Source organism: Chiloscyllium plagiosum, chromosome 5 (genome assembly GCF_004010195.1).
Source record: "Chiloscyllium plagiosum isolate BGI_BamShark_2017 chromosome 5, ASM401019v2, whole genome shotgun sequence".
In the NCBI taxonomy this organism is placed as follows: Eukaryota; Metazoa; Chordata; class Chondrichthyes; order Orectolobiformes; family Hemiscylliidae; genus Chiloscyllium; species Chiloscyllium plagiosum.
Window position 1 is genome coordinate 53,019,586 of NC_057714.1, and position 19,564 is coordinate 53,039,149.

A 19,564-nucleotide genomic window follows, 5' to 3' on the forward strand; every position below is an offset into this window, starting at 1 on the left:
TTTGGAGGTGGCGAAAATGTCGGCAGATGATTTGGTTTATGCGAAGGTTGGTAGGGTGGAAGGTGAGCACCGGGGCGTTCTGTCCTTGTTACGGTTGGAGGGGTGGGGTCTGAGGGCAGAGGTGTGGGATATGGACGAGATGCGTTGGAGGCCATCTTTAACCACTTGGAAAGGGAAATTGCGGTCTCTAAAGAAGGAGGCCATCTGGTGTGTTCTGTGGTGGAACTAGTCCTCCTGGGAGCAGATACGGCGGAGGCGGAGGAATTGGGAATACGGGATGGCATTTTTGCAGGAGGTAGGGTGGGAAGAGGTGTAATCCAGGTAGCTGTAGGAGTTGGTGGGTTTGTAAAAAATGTTGGTGTCAAGTTGGTCGTCATTAATGTAAAAAATGTCGGTGTCAAGTCGGTCGTCATTAACAGTATGGGAAAGTATTTTATTGGGGAAGGGGAAATTATACTGCTGTTAGACAGGAGCTATGGAAAGAAATTAGGAACAATTGTTCTATGGGAAATGCACAACAGGAAGATGGAGGCTGTGTATGGAGCACTTGTCCTACTGAGACAGGAAGGAATGGTAAGGTGAAGGGGCCTTAGATGACAAGAGAAGAGGAGCTTCTTGTTCAGAGAAAGAAGGAAGCTTACTTAAGGTTGAGGAAGCAAGGATCTGGCACAGCTTCAAGGATTACAGGGTAGTTAGGAAAGAACTCAAAAATGGACTGAGGAGAGCTAAAAGGGGCATGAAAAAAGCCTTGGCGGGAAAGGCCTAAGGCATTCTACACTTGCGTGAGGAATAAGCGAATGATCAGACACAGGGTCGGACCGATCAGGGATAGTGGAGGGAACTGTTGCCTGGAGCCGGAAGAGGTAGGGGACGCCCTAAATGAGTTTTTTGCTTCAATATTCACGAGAGAGGGATCTCGTTGATAGTGAGAACACTGTAGACCAGGTTAATAGGCTTGAACAGATTGATATTATGAAAGGCTTGCACTCAGAAGGACTGACAATGGTAGCCTGGCAAACATCAAGAACACAGCTGCCCTGGAGTTTTATGCCAGTAGCTTATTTCCAGATCAAAACTGGAAACCTGTGTGCTATCTCTCAATCCTTAAGCAATCAATATCTCTCAATCCTTAAGCAATCAATTAACCTGGAATGCTATTGTTGCCAGTTTCTCCAGAGAACAGCTTTTAATATCCTTCTTTCATGATAAAGAGAATTATCTAGTTTAGGCAGTGCAGTTCTCCATCATCACTACTTTCCCTAGGTGCAAGGCACTATAGACTGCTTTGAGAACACCCTACCACCTGAAGAAGTTCTTGATCCATCAATTATTAAATTATATGTGCTCATTGATGCCAAGATAAGGAGGCCTGCACCAAAATGCCTGAGAACTGCCATGGCTTTTACACGTTATAAAATTCACCAGTTCCTATATCCTTCCAAGGTCCTCAAACTAGATAGGAATGCCTGCTGGGAGACAAGAGTTACTTCCTCCAAACATGGTCATGATACCTTTACAAAACCCTCAGACCAACAGGGAAGAAGTTACAACATTGTTCACTTTCCAGGGCCACAATGGAACAGACAATATGACACCTTAAAATAAGAATTCAATACCTGGACCACTTCAGTTTTGCAATATTGCCCAGAAAGATATTACTGGCATACTGTGCCCTTCACAATCATAGAGGAGAAGAAATGGATGCTGACAAAATGGGGGAATTATAACAATCTTCTGATGAGGAAGATAAAGTTGAGGATCAGGACATTAGCCAAGAGGGCTGTCCAAGAAAGCAGGACAGAACAAAGCATCCACAAGGCCAGAGATGATCTAACTGAAACCTGCTTCTAGGATAAATGAACTGGATTTGAACTTCTGTTTAATGGTACAACATTCTTTTGATAAAATGGCAAGCAGGCCCAGAGTGGTGTAAAAAACATGCGGACCTTATTATTTTTGCAGTCTTTGACCTTTTATAGTGCCAAATAAATGTCTTATTATCCTTCTGATTCAACGCGTGACATATTACTTTCCTACTGATACTACTTCCAATTATCTCCCTTTGGAACGCCTACTGACCATTGGGGATTAAAACAGAAGTCAGTGAGACAGTAGATTAATATTGCACATTGCTAAGATTAGATAACTATCAAATACTTGTCAGGATATCATACCAAAGTGTTGTGCCCCAAAATCTCTCATGATAGAAAGCAAGTTGGGCAGAATCCTGAAGAATCTTCTTTTGACCCCCTCCATCACAGGTCAGTCTTTAATCTTTCAAAATGCACATGAACTGCTATACTGTCCTGAAGTTCTTAGACATTTAAGCTGAAAGAGGTAGTGGTTTGTGTAGCTTTTCTTGGCAGACCATTGCATTATATAGTAGAGTGGGCATGTGAGCTCCCATTGTATACCTCCAAGCTTTGAATGGCAGTATGTTTCCTTGAAAAGCTGACATACAGAATTAACCTTTCTTTGCAGAAGTATGTGGAATCGTCACTGAATCCATAAGTGTGAAATTAAATGTGCCGACCATGGTCTAACATATTCCCTGCATAATTTTAGCCTGCATCTGGACAGAAGATTCTCAGCAAACCAAAGGCTTCAAGGGACACCCGCATACACTCTCCAAACCAACAGGACTACGACAGAACGTTTTTAGCCTTCGTGCTGTTTACATTGAAATGCATTGCCTTGGTTCAACATCATGGTTCAAAGTTCCCTGAGGTCATACGCAGTCAAGGAACTGGTTGCTAGTGAGAAATGAGCAATGCTTGGCAATTACAATTCTTTCATCCTTGGAATGGTCTGAACAGGCTGCTCATCTCTCACATGGATTTAACTTAACCAGCATAATAGTGAAAATTACATAACCACAGACATTTTAACAGTGCAAATATGTTGACAAAAATGAAAGATTATTGACAATTAAGTTGCACCCATGCCACCTATGTGCCCTCAGCATGTTTTCTTCTTATCAGCTGCCATTAGTGGGTGACAAGGTGGCACAGTGGTTAACACTGCTGCCTCACAGCGCCAGAGACCTGGGTTCAATTCCCGCCTCAGGCGACTGACTGTGTGGAGTTTGCACATTCTCCCCATGTCTGCGTGGGTTTCCGCCGGGTGCTCCGGTTTCCTCCCACAGTCCAAAAATGTGCAGGTTAGGTGAATTGGCCATGCTAAATTGCCTGCAGTGTTAGGTGAAGGAGTAAATGTAGGGGAATGGGTCTGGGTGGATTGCGCTTCGGCAGGTCGATGTGGACTTGTTGGGCCGAAGGGCCTATTTCCACACTGTAAGTAATCTAATCTAATCTAATCTAATCTAATCTATATTATATCTAAGTGCAATTGTGATGTCCGCAGCTGGAGTGGAGAAAGCCTACTGTGTCTTGGTGCTAAACAAAAAAAACCAAGAACCACAAAATCAGAAACAAAACCAGAAATTGCTGCAAAAAATAGCAGATCTGGCAGAATCTGTGCAGAGATGGCAGAGTTAACATTTCGAGTCCAGTGACTCTTCTTCAGAACTGGCAATTTTGCCAGTCCTAACTATTCAATTCAAGGACAGTTAGGATTCAGCACTAAATGTCCACATCCTATTAAATAATTTAAAAATTTAAGTTTCACCTTTCATCCCTCCTCAGTAAAAATGTCCCAGTAGCAAAGACGAGCATGGAATGCCAGCTGGGTATTTTCACCACTCTAACCCACATCTATATCTAGTTTCAAAAAAATCTAAAAATTCAGTCCAGTGTTTGTATTCATAAATCTTCATCTGACTTTTTCCTTTTTATATTTTCGTAGGTCTTATGTGCATTTTCAGCAACTTTTGTTTTCATTTCTTGGTAAACTTTATTTTTTAGGACAGTCCTTCCAAACACTCCTGATCTATCGATATTTTTACATAAATAGAGTTTGTCAGTGTTGGTTCTGTGGAGGACTCACAGCTCTGAGTCAAACGATTGTGGTTAAATACCACTCTAGACTGAAGTGCATTAGTAAACATTGCTGTGATATTGGGGGTCTGAGAAATACTGCACTGCAGAAGGTTCTGACTTTCAGCTGTGATATTTGAGGCCTCCTGTAGCCTCTCAGGTGGACATAAAATAAACATTACAAGTGGGAGAAGCAGAGCCACAAGCAGAAGCTATAATCATCAAATGAGAATTTTGGTTGCATGCTCAACTAAATTTGCCTGCCACCTTTCTTAATGCTTATTGGTGCGAGCTCTACAAGTGTGGCTTCTAATTGATGGAGACCATTGTTGATTTCTGACATCATTCAGCTGATTTCCTCTTGCCAGTGAGAAGGATTTCTGCTTCTGCAGGAGCCTCGCAGCACACTGCTTAACAGTTGGTAAGTGGGTGGCATTCCAATTGCCAGACAGCAGCAAAAGATGATTTTTCTAAACTGATAGTAAGTGAAATGTGAGGGTCAGGACTTAAGACATAGAGAGTATATAGGGAAATGCTGATTCTATATGAAAGCCAGGAAAGTTGAAGGTCTGAACATTCAAGCAATTTGAATAAAACTGTGACTGGGACATATAATGCAAAACTGAATAAAAATACATCTCATCACCACAGCTAAGGAGAAGGGAAGCATGCGAAACCTGATCAAGTAAAGAGGGTCATCATAACTGAGAATGTAGCAAACTTTAATGATACCTGACTGTAAACTGGATTTATTTACATTTGCTTGTTTGAAATTTTTATTTCAATTAGAATGGATAAAATATTGCTAGACCTATTAAAGTCACCCCAGCTTTCAGTAACAGTCATTGCTTTGTAACTGTGCAGTAGCAGTTCAATATTGTCCATACCAGACCTCAACCCAAAAAATAAAACAATCTGATTCCTTCCACCAATGTCAATGTGAAACAATTTCCTAACTAGGGTCAGCAAAGAGCTAATTATTTTGGTGCAAAAAAGGAAGTACTCTCTGTACTTTTATCTGGTATTCTTACTTCATAAAGATAACTTGCCTCCAATGGAGTATTTTCAGATGGAAGCAGCATCTCTTTCTGATATTTAAATTTCATTCCTGATGGATAAAGCACAATTTCCATTTGGCAAAAAATGTAATTGTATTTTGTTTAAAAAAAAAAGCCGTCTGTAGCTTCTCCCAAGAGATAGGAGGATTTTGGCTTAAAAATAATCCATCTGTACTAGATATAGATTTGTTTTAGCATTTTCAGACTTCTGGAGCTTCATGTAGGCCTTTCAAATTCCACTACAAAATAAAGAAGGGCAACTATACTAGATACAGGTAAGTACAATACTGAAGAGTATGTTCTAATTAATAGAGGTTTATAAAATCATGACGGGCATGGATAGGACAAATAGACAAGGTCTTTTCCCTGGGGTGGGGGAGTCTAGAACGAGAGGGCATAGGTTTAGGGTGAGATATAAAAGGGATTTAAGGGGCAACTTTTTCACACAGAGAGTGGAATGGAATGAGCTGCCAGAGGAAGTGATGAAGACCGGTACAATTACAACATTTAAAAGGCATCTGAATGGGGATATGAATAGGAAGGGTTTCAAGAGACATGGGCCAAGTGCTGGCAAATAGGACTAGATTAGGTTAGGATATCTGGTAGGCATGGATGAGTTGGACTGAAGCTTTCCGTGATGTACATCTCTATGATTCTAAGAGAATCATTTTTACATTCTGCAATAAAATGTTAAATAGTTGAAATGTCAACTTTCAATTTTAACTGCAGTAATTAAACAAGTTTTATTGTAATTCAATAATTTAAAAATAAAATGCTAATGTTTGCAACAAATGCTTAAACATTCAACTGTAAGAAAAGCCAATAAAGTTGTCGCAGTAAGAACAATATACATCACTGACACTCTTCCTACCTTTTTCAGTTTTGTAATTCCACTGTGTGCTCTAATTGATGCCAAAAGTGCAGAGTGTTCATTCTCTGGTGCAATAAGTGAATCTTTTTTAAGGTTACTGTTTATCACTGTATCAGAAATCTGGCAAAAATAAGGCACAGAAATAGCACATTTGTCAGAAATGACATTTTGAAACAGCTGGAATTCTCATGAAAAAAAATCTTTGAATCAGAACTAAACAACCAAATGATATTTCTACCTTTCTAAGCCGTTCTTTGTTTTGCCCTGATTGGATAGCTTCCATTAGAGAACTGTGTAAGCACTCATCTTTCTGTACAGGCTTCTGAACGATGGGTTTGAATTTCTTGACAGGCCCAAACATGTTGGTACTGGGTTTGATATTGAAACCATTTGTGTGAAAGGAAGGTGAAGGTTCTGACTGCATCACAAATACTGTTTCAGTTCCTGAAGAGGCGACAGTAGATATTGCAGGCAAATCCGAGGCGCATGAATCACCTTGTTTTATAGCAGTATCATGACTTTTAATAGAATCTGAAAATAAAGTTGAAATTGGATTGATTGCAAAGGTCACAGATGCTCTAAATGACTGATTAATTGGAACAGTGGAAGTCACGACTTCTTTCACAAAAGGTGAATGCACTTCACTTTGTGGAATCTGTTTATTTGCAGTGGGACATTGCTGGTCAGCAGAAAAGGCATTCTTTATGAGTAACTGGGAAGATTGTGATTGTGATGTAACTTTGTTGAGGGAGTCTGTTTGATTTGACACATCTTTAATAATTGAATTCTGATATGGAACAGCTTTAGCTTCCTTATGTTCTGTCATTTTTTCAACATTTTCTGCGTTGGAATGGAGTGCAAACCCTGTCTTCTGTTGGTTTTCCATGAAACCTTTTTTTAAGAGATTCACAGAAGACTTCTCCTCAGCAGGTCTAAACTTATGTTTATCCTCAGATTTACTGTCAAGTCCACTGTTACTCTGAACATTAGATTCATTTCCAGCTCCAGTTTTTGTTAACTGCATGCCTGTGTAGCGGCAAATTGCTGAGGCAACATACTGACTTGATGTTCTTCTGCAGGGCTTGATAAAATTACTCTCTGCTCTAGGATGGGTACTTTCCAGTACACTTGCCATTTTTTGATTCAATGGCATAACTGACAAAAATGGTTTTTCTTCATTGGAATGCAAGCAGGTTTTAAGTGACTTTTTACTGGCAGCTGTACTCTGTGCAGTAACTGCGTTAGATTTGGGGGATATATTTGTCAACTTTTTTGCTGTCTCTTGCAGTTGAAAATTACCAGCTGTGCAGCCAGTTGCATTTATTGCCATAGTTGTACTTGGGTTAGCACAATACAGATTATCCTTATCCAAACATTTTGCATTCCAGAACATTTTTGCTTGTTCTAAACGTGATTCCTTGTCACTGGCTGCTGTTGTAGTATTTTTGTCTTTTTTTTCTCTGATTTCAACAAGTATTAAATTGCCTTGATCATCAATCTTCATTGCGTTTGTGGCTAATGACAAGCTTACTCTTCCCTTGGGATTTACAATTGGCTGTGGCGGAATAACTGTGAATGTTCTCATACCTGCTTTTGGAATACATTCATTGGTAAATTTATTGGCAGTATTTAACCACCTGGCTGATGTATGCTTGTGTTCTGGAGCATAATTTGCTGGTGAACAATCCTGACCCTGAATCAGATGTTCTGCATGGATTTTCTTCGTTATTTCAGCTTCTAAGGTTATTGGGTCAACCAACACTGGTGGAATGTTGTGCACATCTTTCTTACCATTTCCTCCAACCTGCATATCATACTTCAGTTCAGTTGCAGGCACAATCATTTTAAATTTATTTTCTCCTGATATTATCTCATCATGGATGTCATTCATCTTTTCCTGTGAACTTTCCATTGTTTTTTTAATGGGCTCTTGTCTGATGTCTGGACAACTGAGAAAATTTACAGGATAGAATGTGTCAAATGAAACATCAGGTAATGACTGTTCTTGAATACTGATTACTGAAGTTTCAGTCATTGTTTCTGAGTGTGTTTGCTGATTTCTATCTGTATCGTGAACTTTTACTTCTGTAGATTCCAGTACTTCTTCCTGTAATATTTTCTCTTCAATTTCCTCCTGGCAAGTCCATGATATTTCATCAATGATTGTCACTGGGACAGATTCTTGTTCATCAGTGATTACGTTAGACAAAGTGGAAGATTTTTTTATAGCCGATTCTTGCACAGCTGCTAAATAAATAACCAAAGGTTGCTTGTGAGTCTCAAAAGATGTTCCTGTCTTATCACACACTTATCACCTATGTATCATCACTAGTTGTGAACTTCTCCCCGTTCAATAAATAGTGTTATTGCTGCATTTTTATCATTTCAGTGATTTTAAACCTCTATTATTAACAAGTACTTTGACATCACTGACACTTTGGTCAGTGAGCGAATCATGTTTAAAAAGTTAATCTAGGGATTTACAGTATGGGTTGAGACATATAGAACTAGCCATGAGATACTTTAAACTCATATTCAATCTGAGGCTTATCACTGTCAAACCTTGCATGATGTTCAATAAAATCTGAAGTCAAATTACAAACATAAAAGCAGGCCTGCAATTACCAAAAATATTACATAAGTGATGCTGTAAATATGAAATAGAAACCTAAAATGCTGGAAATAATCAACACATCAATATGTGGAGAGAGTAAAACAGAGTAACTGCTCAAATTTAGTGTTTGTGCACAGAATGTTGGTAAGGCAACTGCAGGGGTGATAGACTTCCAGTTCCCACTAGCAAGAAAGCCCGTCGGATCAAGCACCAATTAGGTACTTAACTGCTGTCTGGAAAGCTTTGCATCCGATCAAGATCATCAGCACTGAAGTCCGACCCAAACTGAGGTTGCCAGTCAATCAGACGTTGGCAGCACTGGTGAATTGAACAGCATCACTGGAATCCCTCCCTGCTGCATAGCTCTGGAGAGCTGTGCCCATGACCTTTTTTTTGGAAGGGATGGATCCCACGATGGGATCTTTGGTAATTCTTCCTGTAATATTTTTGCTTCAGTTTCTTCCTCGCAAGTCTATAACACTCTAAGGAAAATGGTGTGTCGGAGGCAATGGCAGGGGGTATGCTTTCAGCTGCCACCATCTTGCCACCCATATCTTATTCTGACTGCTCCCAGAATGGGACAAATGGAGACTAACCCCTAGCTCCAGAAGACAAATCACATTGTTTTCCATGTTGGGAAAGAAATTTTCTCACCTCCCAGATGGTAGGTAATTGGGAAGGTGGTTAGTTTAGGCCATTAACTGGCCACTAATTGATCAATTAGAATACTCATGCAGAACGAGTCGAGAAGGTTACCAATGGACCTTCTCACAAAAACTTTACTTGCTGAAATGGTGGGAATGGGGTGAGAATCTCCCAGAGACCCACATACTCAGTTATTTGCCCGTCCTGCATCATTCCTTGCCACGCCAGGGCAGAGAAAATTTATGTCCAATATTTCATCTGGTGAAAGGTTATTGACCCACATGTTAACTCTGTTTCTCTTCACAGATACTGCCTGACTTTTTTTGTATTTCCAGCATTTATTTCTTTTACTTCTAGCATGCATTATTTGTGCATCCAGTGAAAGTTAATCTCATTTATTAATGTGCACTGGCGTTCCTATATTTTGATAAGGTCCACAAGCAGTACTGTTTCCTCAATGGAGGATCTTTAACTTGAAAAGCTCACCAATAATTGCTGTAAGTGCAAGATCATAGCTTTATACTAGTCAAATTCTAGGCAATAATAATTCATTACTGTGCCATTTTAAATACATTGTTGAAATAATCATTTATTTTTTACATGAAATTTATTTAATTATTTTCAAAGCATGTTAAATTTTGGGCAAATTAAGTATGTTGCCTTCAACTGACTTGGTCAGTCCTACTACCCAACAGCTCTGTCAATAAGAGTTATGGACTCATACAGTGTGGAAACAGTCCAAACAGTCCACGGCAATCTAATCCCAATATAAACGAGTCCCATCTGCCTGTGCTTTGCCCATATCCCTCCAAACATTTCTTATTCATGAACTAATCTGAATGTCTTTTAAAATAATTAAAAATGAATCAAAATAACAATCTTCGACTACTGAAATGTAGTAACAGGAAGGAACCTGGAAGTAAATCTAAAAATAAGTCTGAATCTCAGGAGCAGCGACAAGATCCATGCTATTCTCAGTCCAACGTTTTAGAATTTTAGAGTTACAAAGAATGAGAGGTAGTCTCACTGGAATATATATCTGAAGGGGCTTGACATTGAGGACTGGACCTCTGTGTAGGAAGGAGTGCCAAGGTCCTTTAAAATGGCAGATGGAATTTGAACCTCAAAGGCTCTCCACCAAATCCAGTATGTACCATTTTCATGGGTGGGGAAAGCAAGGTGCACTGCGAAGTGTACAGGTGCAGCTTATGAATCAACTAGCTAATTTAAGTTTGGTGCACAGGACAAACAGGCCCAATTTTCACTCCAGGAATAACTTCAACCCATGGTGTATGTCCTGTGACTTCATGGTGATGACGTAACTGTTTGCTCAAGGTAGATGTAGAACTATTAGTTGTCACATTACTGAAATCTCTTGGCTTTTACATTTTGAAAACAACTGTTAGTCTATACAGTATATCTGAGTGTGACAAAATAGTTTAGGAATGACAAAAAAAATGTTTCTTAACATAACTCAAGGGCAGCTAGGGACAGGCCATAAATGCTGGCCAGCCAGCGATCCCCCCCATCCAACAAATGAGTTTTAAAAATTAAAGCTATGGTTATCGCATTATAGTTATTTGACTGCTTCCAGAACCTATCATTATTGGGAAGAATAGCTGTAAATTTACATCTTAACAACTTCAAGAGATAGCTATCTTTGATGTGGTGTTACAAATATGTTTGGGGTCATGGATACAATTGTTTTTAAGAAGTAATTCAACTCTTGGAGGGATTTAAAGGCATTTTATCGCTACAAGTTGCTTTTGTTGAGAACTCTGCAACAGATTCGTAAAGCTTTAATATCTTTCATGATAGCATGGCTCCTAAGATATGCCTCTGGTGCAAACTGGGTACACTGCCATGGAGGGTGTAAGGACAAAGTATGGTGGGTGTGGACATAATTCGGCATACATTAGCAATAAGTTGGCATAGCAACAACAAGGGACCATGGGGGTGAGTGGGCATGTATTCATTCAAAAGAATGTGAATCTTTGGAACTATCCACCCTATAAGCTTGTGATGATAATCCAATGTTGAACACATTTAAGTCTGAAACAGAGTTTTGGTCTCTCAAAGCATCAAAAGAGATGTAAAATGGACAAGAAAGTGGAATTGATAACCCATGATAATAAAAAATGATGAATTAAGCTTGGTGAGTTATATGGTCTACTCTTATTCCATTTTCTAATGCTCTTCAGTTCCAAAGGCCCAGTTCTTTGTCAATGTGGTCACTCCTCATGTGTGATCCAAAATAATATTGGCAGCCTACTACATTATAGGAGATATGATACCATGCTGTCAGTCCTTTTGGATTTGATGTCAAAAATCTCACAGTTTACACTTACACTTTCCTACAGGACTCAGGCAGAATAAGATATATGGCTGATGATACAACCCTTGCCCTCAGCGCTCTAGGGAAGGATAATTGATTCAAAATCTTGTGTTTTTCACACTTCCTTCATCACTGACATTACAGAATTTCTTATGCAGCTAAAACAGTTGATTGAAAACAAACAGGAAGGGTGTTTCTGTGACTTAGAATACCAATACTATGCTCCACAGTGTTGCTGCAACTAAAATGAAATCTTTAATCTTGAAGATGCAAGCAAATAAAAGTTGCACCAAGTGCATGATCAACAAAACATTAATTACAAATGTAATGCATCAATGTAACAGTATAATTTAAAATATAAGTCCAAATATATATAGTAGAGATTTCAATGGAGAGTATTACTTGAAGAACTCTTTTTTTGGTTATTATTTCATTTAAAAGCTCAACAGAATTGTTCTTACCGGCTAATTCTGCATCTAATCCTGCTAAGGTTAGATATGCCTGGTCTGTAATGGAGATCTTAGCTTCTTCATTCCAGTTAGGTCCAGAGCTTGTATGAATTTCAAAATGAAGTTACACAGGTAAGAATTAGAAACACAAATGGAACTTTATTAAGTGTACAATTTGCTCCATCAGAGCAGTCTGCTTTTTAATGGTTGCTGTAACATAGTCGGCCACTCATATGGCCAGTTGACAGACTGTTTGCCTTTTTTTTTTAAACCTCATCATTATAATTCCTTTCGGCCTTGCAACTATTTGTCATTTAATTTATCTTGGGGGGTTATGGCAGTCAATTTGCATGCAAAGGGAGTTCTATATCCAGCCAGAAGACTCCATGGGAAGCTCAAAGAAGCCAAGACTTATGGTCATATTATCTTACCCATCAACTCTTCTTCTTTCAAGCTGTGTATTTCTAGCATTGTCTGCTTTTATTTTATGAAAAAAATGCTTATTCAAATACATTGTCCTAATTCTAATATTTGCAAGTCTTCCTTAAATCCAGTCCCAGTTCTTTCATAGCCCTTCATTCTTTTAAGTCTAGTTGTGGAAATGTTTTGCCCGATAAAAATGAGAAGGGCAGTAGATAGTACAGAAGGTTACCTCAGAGTTCAACAGGTATTTGATCAGATAAGCCATTGGGCCAATGAGTGGCAGGTGGAGTTTACCCAATAAAAACTGGAGGTGTAATGGACAGAGAAGAAGGTTACCTCAGAGTACAACGGGATCTTGATCAGATGGGCCAATGGGCCGAGGAGTGACAGATGTGATTAGATAAATGTGAGGTGCTGTAGTTTGGAAAGGCAAATCAGGGCAGAACTTATACACTTAATGGTAAAGTCCTGGAAAGTGTTGCTGAAGAAAGAGACCATGGAGTGCAGATTCATAGTTCCTTGAAAGTGGAGTCACAGGTAAATAGGATAGTGAAGAAAGTGTTTGGTATGCTTTCCTTTATTGGTCAGAGCATCAAGTAAAGGAGTTAGGAGGTCATGCGGCTGGAAAGGACATTGGTTAGGGTACTTTTGGAATATGGTGTGCAGTTCTAGTCTCCCTCCTCTTGGAAAGATGTTGCGAAACTTGAAAGGATTCACAAAAGATTTAGAAGGATATTGCCAGGGTTGGAGGGTTTGAGCTGAATAGGCTGGGAGTGTTTTTCCTGGAGAGTCGGAGGCTGACGGGTGACCTTGCAGACATTTATAAAATCAAGAGGGACATGAAAACAGTATATATACAAGGTCTTTTCCTTGTGTAAGGGAGTCCAGAACAAGAGGGCATAGGTTTAGGATAAAAGGGGAAAAAATTTAAAAGGGACCTAAACAGCAAGTGTTTCATGCAAAGGGTGGTGCATGCATGGAATGAACTGCCAGGGCAAGTGGTGGATTGGTACAATTACAACATTTAAAAGGTACCTGAATGGGTATATGAATAGGAAGAGTTCAGTGGGATATGGACCAAGTGCTAGCAAATGGGACTAGATTAGTTAAGGATATCTGGTCAGCATGGACGAGTTGGACTGAAAGGTCTGTTTCCATGCTGTACATCTCTATGACTCTATCTCATAAATAACATTAAACAGAATAACAAAATCTGTAAACGTGATAAGTGATTCCTACCAACTGTATCTAAATAGTCACTGAACAAGTAACTCACACAGACTTGTAATTTAAATACACATTTGATAAAAGTTACTGAAATCTACAAATTAAAATTAAAAACAGCGACATTTAACTAGTGAGAATAACACAAAATCTCAGAGATTATTAGCAACAGATATTACCACTGCAAAATTGCCTTTCATGCTTTAAATTCTTTGTGTCAAGAATTGACTGCAAAATATAAGCAAAATAATAGTGATTCTTCCTTGATGAAATGTCTAATTGCTAAAAAAGATGTATTTTGTCAAGATGTTTTGCCTTGCAGTCATCAGGAATATTCACAACATATACCAATAAAGAGAGAATGGCCAGAATGCTGATTGGTTGGCACATGGATTCTGATTGATAAAGGTGTTGTCATGGAGAACTTTATAGCTAATGATGTTTGACAGTTAACTCTGAAGCTTGATCTTAGACCATGCAGGTTGAATCTGGTTGCCTTGAGAAGTTGACTGGTCAAATGGCTGTCAGCTATTTCACTGATCAACTACAACCACAGTGCATGCACATGTTCTTTCTATTTGCAAAGAACAAGCCCCTGTGTATTAATAAATATAGCTTTCAATACACACAAATTTGCCAGATAATGCATCCAACTGACAATCTTAAATTTTTTGTCAGTGGAAATTTTCACACATTCCAGATTGTCAGTAAATGTCCAAATGTAGAATCACATTTTGCAAGCACAGGCTAACAGTCAGTACCTTGCTTTCTACAAACAAAGACATATGCTGTTTGATATGATCCATCAAACTTGAGGTCAAATGACCTACGTTCTTGGTGTCATGCCAGCACTGAATTTCTTACACAATATCACTCAAATATTGCAACAAACAAGGTACTGACCATAATCATACACAAATCTAGACTAAGCCTGGCAGTTAACAGTCAATCATCATTAACTGCAGCATTCACCATGGCAACACACCTCTATCAAAAAGAAACCATCATTCTTACCTCAAATCATATAAATGTTGATTTTCCCTATTACTGGTATATTTTTTAAATTGTCCTTAGAATATTTTAACCTTCATAGGATATGGGTGTTGTTGGTTAGGTCAACATTTATACGACCATCCCTAGTTAGAGTCATAGAGTAATATACCATGGAAACAGACCCTTCAGTCTGACTTGTCCACACCGACCAAACATTCCAATCTGACCTAGTCCCATACGCCAGCATTTGGCCCATATCCCTCTAAATTCTTCCTGTTCATATACCCATCCAGATGTCTTTTAAATGTTGTAATTGTATCCGCTCCCCTGGAAGCTCGTTCCATACACACATCACCTTTTGCATGAAAAAGTTACCTCTCAGATTCTTTTTAATTCTTTCCCCTCTCACCCTAAACCTATGCCCTCTAGTTTGGGTTTCCCACCCAAAATGACCTTGGTCATTCACCTTATTCATGCCTCTCATGATTTTTTATTCTTAAACTCTCCTGATTTGTGCCTTGTAGATGGTGGACAGGTTCTGGCGGAGCCAGGAGCATTACTTGCTGCAAGATTTCTAGCTTCTGACCTGCCTTTGCAGCCATATAAAACAAAAATCTTGGGAAAAAAGTCTTTCTTCAACTTAAGTTTATAGGACTTCTTGGTTTGCGTATATTTAAAAAAACTTGGATTTATAGCAGCTTTCATCACCACTAGATATTTCAAGTTCTTAATGGCTAATTAAGTACTTAAAAAATATAGCTGTTATGTAATGTAGGAAACCCAAGAACTAAACAGCCAATTCCCACAAACAATATGATAATGGACAGATAATCTGCTTGTGATGTTAAATAAAGGGTAAATATTGGCTAAGTTAGCAAGAATAATTATCCAATCTTTTTCAAAATAGTGCCATTAGAAGTTCTCTATCCACCTGAGAGAACTGCTTTGGTTTACTGCACTTCCTGCAGAACAGTATTGAACTTCTGTGTCTGCCTTGAGTTTTGAGGTCAAGCCAGAAGTGAAACTTTCACCTACAACTTTGTGACTTGAAAATAAAAATGCTATCAACCGAGGACAGTAGACACTAGTTAGATATGTTTCAGGAGATACTTTTTATTTTTCAAATAAAAGACAAAGAAAAACCAAGTTAATTTACTAGAGCAAAGTATTCAAATAGATAAATTCTGAAATTCTAATTCTAATTGTAAATACAATTAGAATTTGACAGGATATGTTTTGATTTGGTGGGTTAGTTTTTCAAAATTGGGTCTGTTGCATTCATTTTGAAAAGGCCCCTTATTTTATAGGGGCAGACATGCATTGATTCCTATCTAACAATTTAAAATATTTACTATGGTTTTAATAAGTATAAAAAAAGTATTTAATTATCACATGTCCAAACTACAGATGCATTTGACTATTCAGTCTTTAAAAAGCACTTCCCTTGTTAATCTACAATTGCTTCAAATGCTGCATTATATTAATATTATACAAATATTACAAATAATAAATTACAATTGGTAAAATATTTGTGAGCCTAGGAATAGCTGTTGATGTATAACTGAGAATTTAACCAAGTGTAACAAAGAAATCCAATTAACATATGATTGTAATCATACATGAAATGGAAAGTAAGTTTTGTTCTCCTGATTTTAGTCAGTGAAATCTAGATTTAATCGATTACTAAATAAAGCTATTAGGAAATATTGTTGCTTGACTTGCAGGGTGTATTTATACTAGACCAAGTTGTATTACAGTATGTATTAGAGTTGTAGTTATTGACATCAAAATTCATACCTGATATTGTAGTTCCCAGCAGAATTTGATTCTTCTTCAGAAGACTGATCACGACACCATGTTGAATATTCTTCTGTGCCACTTACCTTACTTGAGGCACTTGGGATCTCATTAGTATCTATTTTGTTGTTCAAACTGAGGCTGCCAGTGAGAGAAACTGAGAAGGATACAGCAAATTGAGTGTTTACAGTCCCAGAGTCATCAGCATTCAATAGTTCATCCTCTGATGTTGGAGTGTGTTCTGAGAAACTTTGGTGGCAACTGTCACTACTCCTTACTGATGCGGTTTCTTCCCTATCTTCAGGTTCTATTTCCGTATCATCACCAACTGCACTATCTTGTTCTGATCCCAGTCCCGCTGATAGAGAATCCAGAACAGAAAATAAGGAAAACAAATCACATGATTAAAATAATTCAGTTAGAAAGTGCCATTTAATGTCCATATTTACCATAACTACCGAATTTACACTTCAATAGATTATTAATATGAATACAGGGCAAAAACACGTAATGCAGCATCAGTTTATTGATGATACAATGACAACATAATTATGGCATCTTCTGAGTAAATTACTGGTGTTTAGAGATACTGTGCAAACTAGTTCCAGAACGTATTACATTTATTTTATTTTGCAATATTGCCAAAATAAACATGAACATTTTGATATAAGATTACTTACAGTGTGGAAACAGGCCCTCTGGCCCAACAAGTCGCCACTGACCCACCGAAGCGCAACCCACCCAAACCCATTCCCCCACACTCTGCCCCTTCACCTAACACTATGGGCAATTTAGCATGGCCAATCCACCTGACCTGCACATTTTTTAGACTGTGGGAGAAAACCAGAGCACCCGGAGGAAACCCATGCAGACTCGGGGAGAATGTGCAAACTCCACACAGTCAGTCACCTGAGGCAGGAAATGAACCCAGGTCTCTGGCACTGTGAGGCAGCAGTGCTAACCACTGTGCCACCGTGCCGCCCATTAAAATAAATATCACATAGAAATGTAAATTTTAAATCTTAAAAGACATTCAATTATGGAAGGGCAAAATTTTGCTTCACTTACTGCATTGAAATAGGCAATAATTATTTAAGCAAGTTAATACGTGTGGTAATTTCATTATAATTTGCAGAGTGCAGAAAGTGGCTCAGTAATGCCAGAAACTGTTTTGGAACACAGAACATGGAACAATACAGCGCAGAACAGGCCCTTCGGCCCTCGATGTTGCGCCGACTTTTTAACTAATCTAAGCTAAGTTTTTTTTACTTACAGCATGGAAACAGGCCCTTCAGCCCAACAAGTCCACACCGACCCGCCGAAGCGCAACCCACCCAGACCCATTCTGCTACATTTATCCCTTCACCTAACACTACAGGCAATTTAGCATGGCCAATTCACCTAACCTGCACATTTTTGGATTGTGGGAGGAAACCGGAGCACCCAGAGGAAACCCACCCAGGCACGGGGAGAATGTGCAAACTCCACACAGAGAGTCGCCTGAGGTGGGAAATGAACCCTGGTCTCTGGTGCTGCGAGGCAGCAGTGCTAACCAATGTGCCACTGTGCCGCCCACCAGTTTTATACTTTAAAATTTAGTTAGGAGAAATAATTTACCAAAATATCCATTGTTTTGTCCCTATGTTATCAGTGCAAGTGTTTTGGTGCATTTTCTTTTAACTGATTAACAACAATCAAAACAACTTGCTAACAAATGCTAACATGTCCTTGATTGGATATTAGCTGGTGATTAGAGAAGAGCAGGAGAAGAAAGTTGTTGAATATTCAGCAAAACCTTGCTTAATGTGGGATCATAAATAATATAACAGTACAAATTATTTAGTAATTGATCACAGAAGTTTGTTTCTGTCTTATAAGAAATCACTTAAATGTATTCATCAATGAAGTGCAGCTGCCTACTTAGTGAAGCTGACCAACTAAAGTGGATAACATGAATACTTTTATATACCCAAATGTTTGAGACCAATAATTCAGACAAAAGGTCAAGGATTGAATTTATTAAGTAATATTTTCAAATTTAAATGTGTGCTAGATTTGGGCCCACACAGAATCTTATACATGGACTGTCTATCTTGGTGAGTCCACAGATTGGTCAGTTGCCCAAGCCTGACATTATAATATAGCTGGACCTGGCTATAGCATGGATGGTGGTGCCATGGCCAGGTCCAGTCTGGTGCAGTCAGACAGGTTGAGCTGTTTAGTTCTGAACCTTCTGATATAGCAAAATGAGATTAGCAGATTGTTTAGTCACACCTCCTTGGTTCAGTTGTGTCTTTTTGCGAATGCTGTGGCTTGGATTGTCCACAAAGGCGATGTTAGCATTTCAAGCATCTCTCAGCAGCTGATAAACACAAGGGAATTTCCTACCTGTCGACTTTATGTGCTGATTGTGTGAAAGAATCTGGAGTAAATGGGCAGGGGACCAGGGAAGCCAATGGGATAGAGCATTGAACGTCTAAAGTCGACTTATTTGTGTCTGGTGTATGAAAACGTATTAAATTTTAAGCCAAAAATCATGGATCAACAGTTACATGAGGTTAACTTCTACACGTGTATAAAAACTAACAAAGCAGAAATATAGACTTTTTCAATAATGAGTGACAAAAATAGAAATTGCTGGCTAAGCTCAGGAGGTTTGGCAGTATCTGTGGAGAGAAATCATAATTAATGTTTCAGGTCAAGTTCTGAGGAAGGGTCACTCGACCCAAAACATTTCTCTCCACAGATGCTGCCAGACCCGCTGAATTTATTCAGCAATTTCTACTTGTGTTTCTGATTCACAGTATGCACAGTTCTTTCAGTTTTTACTTTTTCAATGATGTTGTATTAGAAATATCTGAGGAGAACTTGAACATGCTCAGAAGCTAAATATTCCAGGTTGCTTAATCTTTAGAAAGGATAAGCACCAATAATGATAGGAGATAGAATGCAAAATTGCAAAGCCCCTGAAAATAAGATATGGGAATCATGATGCTTGACAGAGCTTTATCTGTTTCATGAAGCTGGCGGTAAGCCAATGTTGAAAAGTGTGGTGCTGGAAAAGCGCAGCAGGCCAGGTAGCATCCGAGGAGCAGGAGAATCGACGTTTTGGACATAAGCCCTTCTTCAGGAATGAGGCCGGTGTGCCAAGCGGGCTGAGATAAAAGGTAGAGGGGAGGGAACTCTGGTCTCCAGCATCTGCAGTCCTCACTTTCTCCTC

At 38.8% G+C, this 19,564-nt stretch overlaps 1 protein-coding gene across 6 annotated transcripts in view; it reads right to left on the minus strand.

The window, feature by feature from the left end:
• The window catches only part of cobl (cordon-bleu WH2 repeat protein), a 369,755-nt gene that overhangs the window by 33,164 nt on the left and 317,027 nt on the right, over positions 1–19,564 (minus strand). For 5 of the 6 annotated variants that reach the window (XM_043690114.1, XM_043690116.1, XM_043690119.1 and 2 more), the window contains 4 exons: positions 16,345–16,702; positions 11,920–12,008; positions 6,103–8,111; positions 5,865–5,984 (listed from right to left, as the gene is read on the minus strand). In XM_043690114.1, coding sequence (XP_043546049.1) covers positions 5,865–5,984; positions 6,103–8,111; positions 11,920–12,008; positions 16,345–16,702 — 2,576 coding nt within the window. The remainder of the gene's footprint in view (positions 1–5,864; positions 5,985–6,102; positions 8,112–11,919; positions 12,009–16,344; positions 16,703–19,564) is intronic. The other variant, XM_043690115.1, reaches the window with a different exon arrangement.